At 42.6% G+C, this 13201-nt stretch overlaps 1 protein-coding gene across 3 annotated transcripts in view; it reads right to left on the bottom strand.

Annotated features, from left to right (window-relative positions):
• GCN1 (GCN1 activator of EIF2AK4) overlaps positions 1-13201 on the bottom strand; it is a 39003-nt gene that overhangs the window by 10938 nt on the left and 14864 nt on the right. For all 3 annotated transcript variants that reach the window (XM_042053887.1, XM_042053889.1, XM_042053888.1), the window contains exons 26-44: positions 10630-10811; positions 10289-10369; positions 9684-9827; positions 8873-9000; positions 8502-8691; positions 8025-8095; positions 7134-7299; positions 5991-6185; positions 5570-5816; positions 4961-5082; positions 4537-4651; positions 3895-4074; positions 3331-3551; positions 2574-2642; positions 2316-2454; positions 2011-2207; positions 1523-1665; positions 636-753; positions 241-456 (exon numbers count right to left, since the gene is read on the bottom strand). In XM_042053887.1, the coding sequence (XP_041909821.1) occupies positions 241-456; positions 636-753; positions 1523-1665; positions 2011-2207; positions 2316-2454; positions 2574-2642; positions 3331-3551; positions 3895-4074; positions 4537-4651; positions 4961-5082; positions 5570-5816; positions 5991-6185; positions 7134-7299; positions 8025-8095; positions 8502-8691; positions 8873-9000; positions 9684-9827; positions 10289-10369; positions 10630-10811 (2924 nt within the window). The remainder of the gene's footprint in view (positions 1-240; positions 457-635; positions 754-1522; positions 1666-2010; positions 2208-2315; positions 2455-2573; positions 2643-3330; positions 3552-3894; positions 4075-4536; positions 4652-4960; positions 5083-5569; positions 5817-5990; positions 6186-7133; positions 7300-8024; positions 8096-8501; positions 8692-8872; positions 9001-9683; positions 9828-10288; positions 10370-10629; positions 10812-13201) is intronic.

Here is a 13201-nt window from a genome sequence, read left to right as displayed (position 1 = left end):
AGTGCAGACAGAGCAGTATTAACGGAAACAGTATTACAAATAACCATCGAAAAATAGTTTTACTGTCATCACAATCACTCTCGCCTACAGCAAACAGAGAATTCAGACATGCTCATGCTCAGAACAGTTAAACTGATGACAGCTTTGGCGTGACTTATAGAGAAGAATTATCCTGTGTTCCTCGGGAGTTATCTTCTACAGTCACCCACAGGATCAGGAAGGCACAACTTAATTCCTCACCGTTCGCTTATCTGCACAAGTACTGGCCAGGAACTTCAGCAGAAGGCCAAAGAGTGTTGGCAGGATTTCCCGCAGCGTGCGAGGAGTGTTTGAGACAACGATTTTCCAGACATGTAAGGAGGCCTGGCGCACCACCAGCTGCGTGTCCGAGCGGCCCATGTACAGCCCCGCCAGCACCCTGTTCCTCCTCTCCACTCCCAGAGCATTAATGATAGCCTGGAAAGAAATAGCACAAAATTGTATTATCTGCCCCTGAAATCTATAAAAATAATAGAATACATTATTATTCCAAATATCTTTCCAGCAGGCTGTCCATGCTGATTTAAAATGGGAGAATTAAAAAAAAAAAAGAAAAAAAAAAAAAGGCACAACAGGCAAGAACAGAACAGCTTTACCTTGTTTGATTGGGCTGTTCCAAAGTTGTCATCCTCTGAGGCAGTTTCTGTGGTCATTTTTCCAGTGACTCCTGAGATGTGGAATAGAAGATCTCCAAGGAGCTGAACTGAGCTAAACCTGGCAACAGGAGCAAGTCAAGTGTTACGAACAGGGCACTCAGGCAGTACCTGTCCAATTCTGACAGGACATCAGCTACAGACTGGAGCCAGATGTGAGGCACAGCTAGGTCTGCACTGAAATGCTGCATGGGCTGATGTGCAACATCATCTGCCTACATGGCTGAAAGGAGCATGCTAAACAGAAAGGGAAGGAGTGAATTCCAAACTGCAAGGGCTGAGAGAATTTTCAAACCAAAGCAGTGAATCTGAGAATAGCCTTGACTCTAAAAAGGAACAAGACAGTGCCTGCATCTGTCTAACCCAAATGACATTCACCTGGGGCAAGAATACTTAGCAGCACTCAGCTGGCACAAATCATTTAGTACAGCTAATTTTTGAGCAACTGCTATCAGCTGTGAGTGCTCCACTGCACATTTTCATACACAGGAGAACGATAACTTGCTCAGCATTTGGAGAAATGAAAAACAATACACAAGGGCTAAATAATGCAACATCAACTGCCTTGGAAGTGCATTTCAGAGTCACTGCCAGAATTAATAATCCAGCATGAATGCTCTGTATGTAGTAGGAAACCTGACCCAGCCTGGCAGGGCTTTGCAGACTCAAGTGCTATAAGGCATCATACTCAAATCAACAGGCAAAAAGCAACACTTGTTTTTGCTTCACAGGAGGTCTCTGCATTTTTTTGAGGAGCAACATAGAGCCTGAATCACACCAGTTTTTCAAGCATGGGGGGAAACATTTGTGGCTAAGCTGATTTTGCCTACCTTATCCTCCACAAGTCATCAAAGAGCCCATCCTCAAGCTGTGGCAGGAGCAGAGCGATGGCTGTCTCTGCATACATGCTGATGATTCGCTGCCCCGCACGCAGCGCCGTGTCCCGCACAAACTCATTCTCGTCGGCCAGGGCCTGCACAGAGGCACAAAAAGGGCCCTGAAAACTGGGCCTTTCAGCACAATACACAAAAGCAACAGGAGGAAAACAAAACAGTGTTTTCTCTCTCCACCATGAAAAGCAAATGAACTACAGAGTTGTGAATGCACAAAGATGTCTTCAAGAAAAGACTAGTGACCACAAATAAAAGACAGCAAGCCCATAACGTAGAAGAAATAATTTATAATTTAAATTCCCTTTTTTTCTAATAGTCTGGACAAGTCTCTGCACATCCCACAATTACTGAAAATAATACTTAAAATACTCTGGAGGCTTCTTTTTATTCTCTAATAAATAAAATCCTTCAGTTTTGCTATATACCTTAAGGATACAAGGAATGATGGGACCAACATAGGGAGTGAACTTGTCTCCAAAGGTAATTGGCAGGTAGTTGAACATCATGATATAACCATCTCGTACGTGTGGAGCAATATCCACTTTACTGGCAGTCGCTACAATCTCTGGCATAAGTTTCTCCAGCTTTTCTACCCCCAAACCAGCCATAACTTCAGCCAGACCTGGGGGAAAAAAGCAGGGAATGGAGCTGATACACACAAGAAACAAGCAGCTAATCTGATTTAATATGAGAAAACCTGAGCTCAGCACTCACGCACAGGTGTCCCCACCTTGAGCAGCACCAGAGCGATCCACTGAGCTCTGCTCATATGTCAGTGTCTCCATCAGCCATGGCAACAAATCCTCAAAGCAGGACTCTCCCATACCTTTCACCATGGCCCCCAGGGCCTTTGCAGACACTGTGCGCACCTAACAGACAAGAGAAACAGAGATCTGCAAAATGTCCAGTCAAAGATATGCCAGACTGATCAGGACAATGTTTAACCTAATGCACTGAATAACAAACTGTGTTTGTACAAAAGACTTACTTCAGGTACAGGATCCAAAAGAGAGGCCTTCAGTCCAGGGGTCACACTGGGTAGGTACGGAGCCAGATCCTAAACAGCCCGAAAAGTCAGAACCAGATTCAAAATGAGAGAAAACATAGTCGCCTTCATGTAAAGGACATTCACCCCTTATTATGAGCAAACATCCCTAACATCCTGAGAGTTTAATTAGTTGCTCTCACAATACGGCAGATAAGCATAGTGAATTACTCTGCAAGTCCGAGAAACACCAGTTCTGTGCAGATTACTCAAAACCTTTTTAACACTCACTCACAACCCAGCAGTTTGTATCTAAGGAAAATCCAACACTCTTAACATTTACACAAGGTTTATATGTAGATATTATCAGCACAAAAATTAAACACAGATCTTTAGCCTATAGTCAGGTCCTACAAATACTTTTCAAACAAACCCTGGATCCATTTGTTAGCAGCTGATCTGTGTTTCACTTCTTTGTTTGTTAAGGCATTTTTTATATGGTAAAAATTACAAGACCTTTTTGCGGGGATAAACTGGTAATAACTAGATGACCAAAGCACAAAGCTGACAGTCTTAAGGACCTGAGAACTGTCACTATCTTTATTGTCATCTGTTCATTTACATACATTTAATTAAGAAGCTGCATGGATATTAATATTTTCTACCTTAACAACAAAATCCCCAAGCCAAATGAATTCTCTCTAGTGCTTGTCAGAGTAATCTATTAGAATACAGTTAGAGAGCATTTTTAGCACTGTACCTTCTGGTCCGTCAGGGAGTACATGTTCCCAATGATCTGGGCAGCCATTTTCCTGGTGTCTGTGGAACGATCCTGAAAAGCTCTCTGAACAATTGGCATGATCAGTGCTAAGGATGGAGCATCAATGAAATGGACAAATTTGGTATCCAGTAGAGTCTGCAAACACTTCTGAGTCTTCCTGGAGGGGTCCGTGAGAGCATCCAACAGAACTGGAGCAATTGCTGAATATTTTTAAAAAGGAGAGAAAAGACTTTATTTGTACATAAACCAAAAACATGTGTCAGGATGAGATGGTGTGTTCTCATGAGATGTTTGAGGTCCTTCTCAAGCAACAAGTAGCATAAGGACAGGGGAAACTCTATTAACATCAGCTGAAAAAATGGACAGGAACATTTAAAAAGCCTGGAAGCAGACAGCTGCTGTTAAGTCTTCATGTTATACTCCTGTAGGATTAGTTTCATTTCTATACAAATTTGCATTTAATCCTAAATACTGTGAACCTAAACCTTGCTATTATAAACCACAGTCACATCAGGACATTAGAGATGCACAGACAGGTCTTACCCAGGATCTCTGGATTCCTGATGACAGACCCAATCTGCCTGAGAGCCTGCTGCCCTGCATTCTGCACCTTCACATGAGAATCTGTCAGCACTTCAGTGAGTTTGGGCACGATGTTGGGTAAACAGGAAGAGAGTTGTTTGGGAGCACAGTATGCCATAGCCCCCAGCAGTTCCACTGACCCTGTGAACAAAGTACACCAAGAAAAAGAAGACAAAAGAAAAGACAAAACACAGTATTAAGAATTGACATGAGATGATGATCACACTTACTCCAAACTCAAATCTACCAGTCAGAGAACACAAAGAAGGGCTGAAATGCATTAAGTTACTCTATGGTACCTAAACACACCAAATAATACTTTTCTTTTGTATGAGGGAAAAGGAATGTGTTAACAAAATTCCATGTTCTGAAGTGCTACTACAGAGATGGGTTACAAACTGTCCCTTGAATATGCCAGGGGAAAAAAGGTTATTCAAATGTGTCAGGGAACTCAGCTGTAAAAAGCTGTGAAAGATCCACAGTTCCTTACAAGAACATAAAGCATCATGGCCATCTGTAAGGATGAAGGAATACACAAGGGGGATGACAGCAAAGGGAACTGTGGGTTACTCTCAATCATGTCAGGCAAATATTGGTCCATACCAGCTTTAGTTCTCCATGATTCCTCTTCTAGTGCCGCAAGAAGCGATGGCAAAACCAGCTTCACTCCGTGAGTACTCAGATTGCTCATTACAGCTTTGGCACAGTCATCTGCAGCCTCCAAGGAGAAGAGAACACTTACATACTGTAACACAACACTGTTTTCCTTCCTCTGAGACCCTCTGGGAACAAAGCCTTCATGTAAATAGTGTCTCAGTACAACAATACAGCTGGCTAAGTAGCTCCCAATTAATGGCCAATGAAAACAGATGCTTTCAGTTACTAAGAAGATCAAATTGTTATTAGTGCTTTCTTAAGGGATAGGTCACCTTCTCAACTTGCCTCATTACAAACAGGATTCACATCCATATCCATTCCATCTGGGTTTTTTAACACTCTGTGATAGCAGAAATTTAAGGCACCTTACCTCTCGCACGTACTGGTTCCCATCTCCAAAACAAAGCAGCAGGTGAGGCAGTACATGAACCACATAGGGCTCAAAGAGCTTCCCGAGCATGCTGCAGAGCATCTCGAAGGCAAACAGAGCCCCTACAAACCCAAAAAGGATGGTCAGAGGAAAATACAACTTCATTTAAGGATGATGGGAAAAGAAGATACAATTTGCCAAGTATCTGTATAACTGTTCCAAAAGCACTCAAGTCTCACAGCTGAAAGTCTCTTGCTTTCTTGCCCTTGTGGCTTGTGCTGTAGTGGGGATTTGTGACCTCAGAGAAGGAGCTCCCCCCAGCAACACCTACCTTCGGAAACAGGAGAGAGGGGCACATCCTTATGGTCTAGGACTAGAAATCCTTCTTCCAGGATTGAATTGAGCAATTTTGGGACACTATACACAACCAATGACCTCACAAGAGCCACTTCCCATTTCTTTCTTGCCAAACTTTAGTAAAATAAATGTAGCTAAACCAAACACAGGGGTGCAGGAATCTCCTGATGGAGATCCTCATCACCTGATGACAATGCTAGTAGGTTCAAGAGAAATGCTAAGTATCTGGAGGGAAAAGCTCCTGTCCCTTACCCTCCCGCCGGCGGAAGTTCTTCTTGTCCTGGATAGCATCAGTCAGTGTGGTCATCATCTCCTGCTGCTTGAGAGAGAGGATGCCCAGGCCTTTCACCAGGCCAGCCAGCCCATAGGCTGCACCTTTGCGCTCAGCATACTTATCAGACTCCAACAGCAGCTGCATCAGCTTCTGGATCATTCCTCCCGCATCCTCTTTAATTGCAGGCACCAGAGGCGGTAAACAGCTTGCCACTGACTCTTGAACCTGTAAAACAATCCACCAGATCACAAAATAGTCATTACTAACACAAATTCCCTAGAATGCACCCCAAATGAAACCTTTCTGTCACCATTTTTCATCTCTCTGCCATCCCTAACAGTATCCTGGTGTTAACCTGCCTCTGTGTGGAACCTGACAACTCCTCCCAAAGGCACCTACCTGCTGAGATGGGGTGGACAAAGCTGCTATCAGTTTGCCAACAATTGGTTTCACTTTAGGGTCACTCTTGTCCAGATGTTTTGCCAGTGACCCCATAAGAATGACCACGCTTTGCCTGACAGCATCATAACTGGCATCATTAGGAGCATTTTTCAGGAATTCTTCGAACACTGGCAAGAGAGAGTTAACATTGTCCTGAAAAACAAAACCACAGAACTTGCCACTAGAGACCACTCAGAATGAGATTTGCTATGCTCAGTGGACTTGTTTGCTCTTCTCTGAGCCAACAACTGAACAATCACACTGTATTTACAGTTCATTTCATGTGTCACATCACATAAAACCTCGTACCATCCCGACAGGCAACAAATATTTCCTGCTAGAGAGAAATTAGCTCTTCAAAATTAGAATCCCCAAGCCTGCCAGCATGATGTTCTGCCAGAAGCAACGCAAGCTCCCAGAGTTGAACATCAGTGCCCGCTCCTCTGCTTGCCCCATTTGCAAAGGGAGAACAGAAACATCAAACAAACTTCACACTGTTTTTCTAAGAAACAGAAAGAAAGAATGAATAATATGAAAATACCCCAATTGTCTTGGGCTAAACTAAGGAATAAAGACATCTGTCCAGAGGTGACTGGCACACATGAGGAAATCAGAAGCTGAGCAATTCACACCCTGCACACCCTTCCCCATCTGACACTGCTGGGGAAGGGCTGGCAGGGAGAAGGATGGTCCTCAATTCCTTTGATGTCTTCAGTTTAATGAAGCCAACCATCAGCAAGGTTTCATGTTTTGCTTTGCATGAAGCCTGAAAAGGAATTCTCATCTTCGCAGGATTAAAAGATCTATGGTCTGATTTTACTTTTATTACTCTAGTTTTATACCATTTTAACTCCAGTTGATTCAGGGATATTACTTTTTTATAGCAATGACAGGGATGAACCACACCTAGTCAACACTAGACACTAAAAGAACAACTCTGAACACAAAAATTCCTAAATGAAAGTCTTCAGCTGTTACAAGCAACAGCAACCTCAAAGAAATTTATTAAAAAAAAAAAAAAAATCTATGGGCTCCAACACAGTATCTACATATCCATTACATCTTTTTTCCACTGCTAGAGAGAGAAACGTTCAGACTTACTTTGCCATGAGTGTTGAGTGTTGAAAGAGCTGCATCCAACATGCACTTCCTGACCTCAGGACTGCGATCATTCAGAGCATCCGGCACAAAAAACTGGAAGAGGGGCTTCACCTGAGAACTGTCCAGATGCTCTGAGAGCTTGTTAAGGGCCAGTGCTATGCCACACCTGTGAAGAAGGTGAGCCTGTGAGCTTACTGACTTCTCACAGAATTGAGAGCTCACAATCCCATTTGCTATCAGCAGCAACTGAGAGCAAGAACCATTATGGAAACAAAAAGCCTCAGTGTCCAACCTCTGTGCATTTCATTATATAACCCCATGCCACAGTCCCCCATGCAAGGACAACGATCCCTCAGCCATGTAATAGCTTTTATCTCAACTAATCACTAGGGATACTTGAGCCAAGTTAGACATCAGGATCATATTTCAACTACTGCTGAAATGCAGCAGCTTTACAACAAGGTACATCGGCATTAAAGGATAGATTATCTGAAGACAAGTAGCAAACAAGATGATCACCAATTACACCTGTACAGAACATAGAAGTAAACAAAAAGTAATTATCCAAACTGGAATTTGGCCAGTTCATTAAGACTTGCACTGCTGCTCTTGAAACAATCAATGGCCCATACAGAGGTGGGAACACAGTAAGCTAAGACAAAAATCAGACAGCCTGTTTTTATCAGGACATAGAGATGACATCATCCAATATTTTGCTGGAGTTCTGCCTGCCCCCAGTTTGCTTGAGGGGCACAAATATTATCTACCAGAAGGACACATGAAAATAGCAAGTCAATACAATTGCATGTAATATGTCCTTCCAAATAAAAATCAAAAACATGTCATTTGGATGCACAGGAAGTGATGAGATTAATCTGAACATGACTATACCGTGCTTCCCACTGGTCAGGTGGTGATTCAGATATCACTCGTCCCAAAGCATCCAAAACTGGAGGTGGCCTCTGGAAGGAGAAAAGATTTCATTGAAATACCTTTTCAAGGATAGGCACACAGAGAATCTGTCAATCATACCTGCAATGCCATTTGATAATACTGCACAGACTTATGATACCACTAGCAGAAGAGCAAGGTAAAAAAATAAGCAGAAAGCAAGTTTGGGGTCAAAATTACTTAAACTGACACTGTCCTACCACAGCCTTTCTGTATCATCTAAGGTGCCCCTCCCACCTGTACAATGGTGCCACTAGTGGCTGATAACATGAAGTTCAAGACACTGAAGTCTGTGCTAAGCTCAAACACAGCAACAGTGGATTCAATGCACATCTTCAGGACAGACAAAAGGAAAAGTGACTAACAGAAAATAAAGCATCAGCTCAGGCCTGTCACCCACAAGGCAAGAGTACTTACATAGAGCTTCTCCTGGTAAATCTCTGTCAGCTTGCTCATGACCTCTGCTGCTTGCTTTCGGTACTGAGCTACAGCTCTGGAAAGAGCTTCAGCCCCTGCTTGTCGAACTGCCTCTTCATGGTAGATAACATCTTTGATCAGCAGGGAACAGAGGTCAGGCTGCAGCTCCAGACCCATGGACTCCCACAGCCTGCAGCACACACACAGAGGTGATGGGTCACCCTTCAGCAAAGAAGCCACTGCTATTATGTACTACTGGAGTGACCTACCGCTGCTCTCCAGCTGTGGGGGCAAAGCCCCTGAGTGCAGCTCCATGCCATGGGCAGAGAAAAGGTCCCCCTAAAACCCAATCAACAAAGAAGAACCCTTACCTCTCTGCCAGCTTCTGAATCTCATCTTCAACGTCAAACTTTACTACCCAAAGGCGACGCAACAGGTTCAGTCCATTATTCTCATCACTGTCTGGGGTTGGTAGAACCATTTGTAGCTCCATCAGTCCCTGAATTAGGTAACAGGAAAATCAGTGCAAGGATCTGACTTTTAGAAACAGATGCATTAAAACACTTAAAACTTTTGGCAAGTCAAGATCTCAGTGGTTGTGTCAAAATTCATGTTTACTTATGCCTTATACTGCCCATGGTGGTCAAGGACTTCCTACTGCTAGTAGGTGAGATGGTGAAACTCAAGAATAGTGCTCCACAGGCAGGCTGCAGAGAGGCTCTGGTGACTACAGTCTAAGTACAGACAAGACAGCTCAGGTGAGCTAAACTGGAACTTGTTTCATGGCAAAGAACACCAAGCACCCTGGAGGCTTTTCTTTCTATGTTCTCAGAATTGACTAAGCCTGAAGCTTTCCAATAACAAGGCCTAGTACAGACAGGAGTTTTCTGACAGCCTCTCTCTTTAAGACTAAGCTCTATCCAGTTGTAAACAGAAGGTGTTAAGTAGTCCTAATTATATGTCTTTTAAGGAAACAAAGGTGTGGATAAACCCAGAGTACTCCTTTTTGCAGATAAATCTGGCACAAAGAGTATGACTTGGAGCATTAGTTGCTCAGACTGCCTCTGACACACTGCCCAAAGCATGGCATCACAGCTGAAGCCTGTCTGCATCAGTGTTAGAGAAGATTCACCTCCCAGAAACTTAAGGAATTCGGTGTGACCCCGAATGATTCCCACCTACCCTGAGAGCTGCATCTCGAACATTCATGGAAGGAGACTGGAGGGCCTGCAGGAGCACATCGATCTCCTCCTGCTCAGCGTAGGCACAGCCATCCTCACCGCTGCTGCTCATGCACAGCACGGTCAGTGCCTCTGAGGCCAACACCTACAACACCATGAGCAACTGTGAGAGATTCTACTACACCTTGAACTGCTGTCAGAGCAAGCGCTGAGTGCTATTACAGCAGAAGAAATTCCCAAAGAAGCGACAAAACCAAGAAGTGACAAGTTCAGTCCAACTCTTTGCTTTTTATTACTGACCTGTCTGCCACCTCATCCCTTAGAACAAACACTCAGGGGAGAGACTACTGAACTTATTTGGCAGAGCAAGGCCTTAAAGAAAGAAAAAAATGTCACCTCTGGAAGACTGAAGAATATATTTGGTGCAATAAAACCCACAGAAAAAAAGATGCAGATATTTTATTCCAAGAATACCATAAACACAAAAGAACATTGGCAATGTATCAACCACTAACGTCAGAGACTTAAACCAATTGGTGCATTTCCCTCATTTAGATGGTGATGAAAGGGAGAATCCTGACTGTGGTTATGAAGCTGAGCACTCACCTGCAACCGTGGAGAACCCGTTCCTATCACCTGGGTCAGCAGAACCAGCATGTCCCTGCGGGGCAGCAACTCTGGGCCATTCTGAAAGGTTGAGGGGAGAAAAGGTGGGGGGAAAAGTCTTTTATCTTGTGATTCCAAAGTGCCTTGCCTGTGTATGACACTCCTTATAAAATCCCAGTCAAAAGCCAGGGCTGGACAGGTACCAAAATCCATGACAGAAAACAAGCCTATACTGTTAACTCTAACTTGGGGAATTTATCTGCTTTGTCCAGTTTACACATCAGATTCTGTTTTATCACATGGCTCATCTGAAGGAGATCATCTGACCCCACAGCTCTCACCTCATCCACCAACAAAGACTGGCCATTTGCTGATGATCTCAACTGAGCATGGACTGTAAGGATCTGCAGAATCTTGACCAGGAACTCCTCCTTGTCTTCACTGTTATGGGGTGTCTCAATCATAACCATCTTCAGCAGAGGAAAGACTAAGGAAAATGCTGGAGCTGATAATGGGCCAGCACCTGCGAAAAGGAAAAACCATCCTGTGAACACAGCTGACCTTCCCATGACTTGGTTTATAATAGTTACTGGTATAAAATGTACACCTGAGTAGCTCATAATAGATATGGCCAAGCTTCAGCCTCATGCACAAACATGCTGAGTAAACCTAAGTATTTGCCACTTCACAGCAGCAACAGTGTAGCTCTGACAGTGACTTTTGGCATTTCAGTGTTAAGGGTAGGACTTGATGATCTTAAGGGTTTGCCAACCTAAATGATTCTGTGATTCTACCTGGCTTCAGTTAAAGTCACATTAGGATTCCAAATTACTACCAATGCCTCAAGAGTACAGAAATACATACTGTAAATGGAATTGAAACAATTCAATGGATTAGACAGTCACTTATAAAGTTCATTTGTCCCAAAGCAAGGCCCTGTTTGCCAGCCACATTTCCTTTAAACACTTCCTACCAACCTAGCTAACCTGTCATTCCAGTCTTCGGCTGGATCCTTGAGAATTAAGTCCTTTTAAATCTGGTGCAAGCTTCAACTCCCCTCCGCTCCTTGAAGAATTAAAGCTTTTGGATTCCCATTGTCAAAAGATTTTTCTCCTTCCTTTTTACAGGGCCTTGTCTATAGCATATAACAAATGCTCCTTCCAGTCCTTCCATTAGTCCAGTTAATATTCAAATATCAGATGTCTAGGGAAAACATTTCTTTTCTATACCCTGTCTGTGCTGACAGAGAATGCCCAAGTTTAAATTTCTAAATGTAAATGAAGAGCACTGCAGATACAATACTGCAGTATTAGTCAGCTTATGTAGGGCAAAAATACTGCAAAAGTACTTTAAGAGAGAAATATTAAATCTCAAACACATTCTGAGCTCCTATTTAACATGAACAGCTTCAGTAAAACCCTCTCTATCTCTGATGTGCGATTTTTCTCTGTTTGCTCAGTATCTGTTTGCTTTTACACTTTTTTTTCTTTTTTAATTATTGGCCAGATATTTTTAGCCTTAAACCAGTGTCCCTCTATACCCAGAAGGAGGAAGAAAGCTTTATTTGAGAAGATAAATGTTCTATTTACACAGTAGCTGGTATTGACCAATATGAGAAAGATTATAAGATGTATCTTGGCATTTCAGCAATGAATGATAAATTCTATCATCCACATTACAAGGAGGTATGGTCTCTCTTAGGTCTCATAGTTACCTAAGAAATTAACCTCTACTAAATCATATCGCACAACTACATTCCAAAGAACTTTGAAAATGAGGAAAAATCCTTTGAGAATATAATACGACTTGTCCAATAAAGTACTCTGGAAACTACTGTCCTTCTCTTGCAGAAGTGGAAAAAAATAGTAAGATATTAATTTAATTAAGCAATATAGGAAATCTTGAAGGACTGAAAATACTTCCACTACATTCTGGAAATAAGCCTGAAAAAGGATTCAAATGTTAATGAACTTGCACTTACTATGGCAATCAATTGCACAGTGGAGACACCAAATTATCACTGAGATGTTCAGCACTGAAGCGGTGCTCAACATGGTCAATTGCCACTTGTCAGCTGTGACAGTGACACGTGCCACAGTCACACCACTGCACATCTGACTGGCAGATGAACAGCAAGAGAACTGAACTATGGGGCTAAGAGACCAAACAGAATCCCACATTTCCCTTAAAAATATACACCATCTACCACAGCAGCTTTTGATTGGGTTGCATGATGAACAGCTCCAAAGCCTGGGTGAAGTGAACCACCTCTGTCCCTAGAGTACACCCTGAGACAGCCAAAGCCATCCCAGCCCCCAAAGGACACACATCAACCCTCCTCTTCTGTACTATTACCTTCAGTGGAGTGGCACAACTACTTGTGCACCCCACTGTGAAGAAGATTCTGGAAGTGACCTAAATTAAAACTAACTCCGTGAAATAAGATTAAAAAAAAAAACACAAGAAGAAAGGTTTACTTTAACTCAAATCATATCCTTGCACTGTAATAATATTGGTTCTTGCCTTCATGTTACAGAGTGGAAAGAACTGCTCTTTCTACAATCATGCCAGAATAAAATATTCATGAACTGCAGCACTACACAGCAAACAAGAAGAGGCCATGGGCACTTCACTGGTGTGATCACAGATAACATGCAATTATTTTGTCTTTTCACTTAGTCTCACTGAATCCCTTACGGTAAGTGGTGTTGAAAGGTAGGAGCTGTCCTTGGCAAAGATGAGCCTTAATCTCAGTGCCGTTATTTCCGTATGAACCATTTTAAGAAAAAATACTGTTATTTCATTTCTATACTTAACTATAGTTGTAACACTCCTACTACTACCAGCACAAAAAAACCTTGAAGTTTTTCATTATCTATGAAGAGTTATCCAATTAAAATAGAAAAAGTGAAG

Source organism: Corvus kubaryi, unplaced genomic scaffold (genome assembly GCF_017639235.1).
Source record: "Corvus kubaryi isolate FWS band 111438036 unplaced genomic scaffold, C.kubaryi_AGA036_p1.0 split1-37173, whole genome shotgun sequence".
Lineage (NCBI taxonomy): Eukaryota > Metazoa > Chordata > Aves > Passeriformes > Corvidae > Corvus > Corvus kubaryi.
Note: the sequence above shows the minus strand (reverse complement) of the source record. Positions and strands in the feature narration are given on the sequence as shown.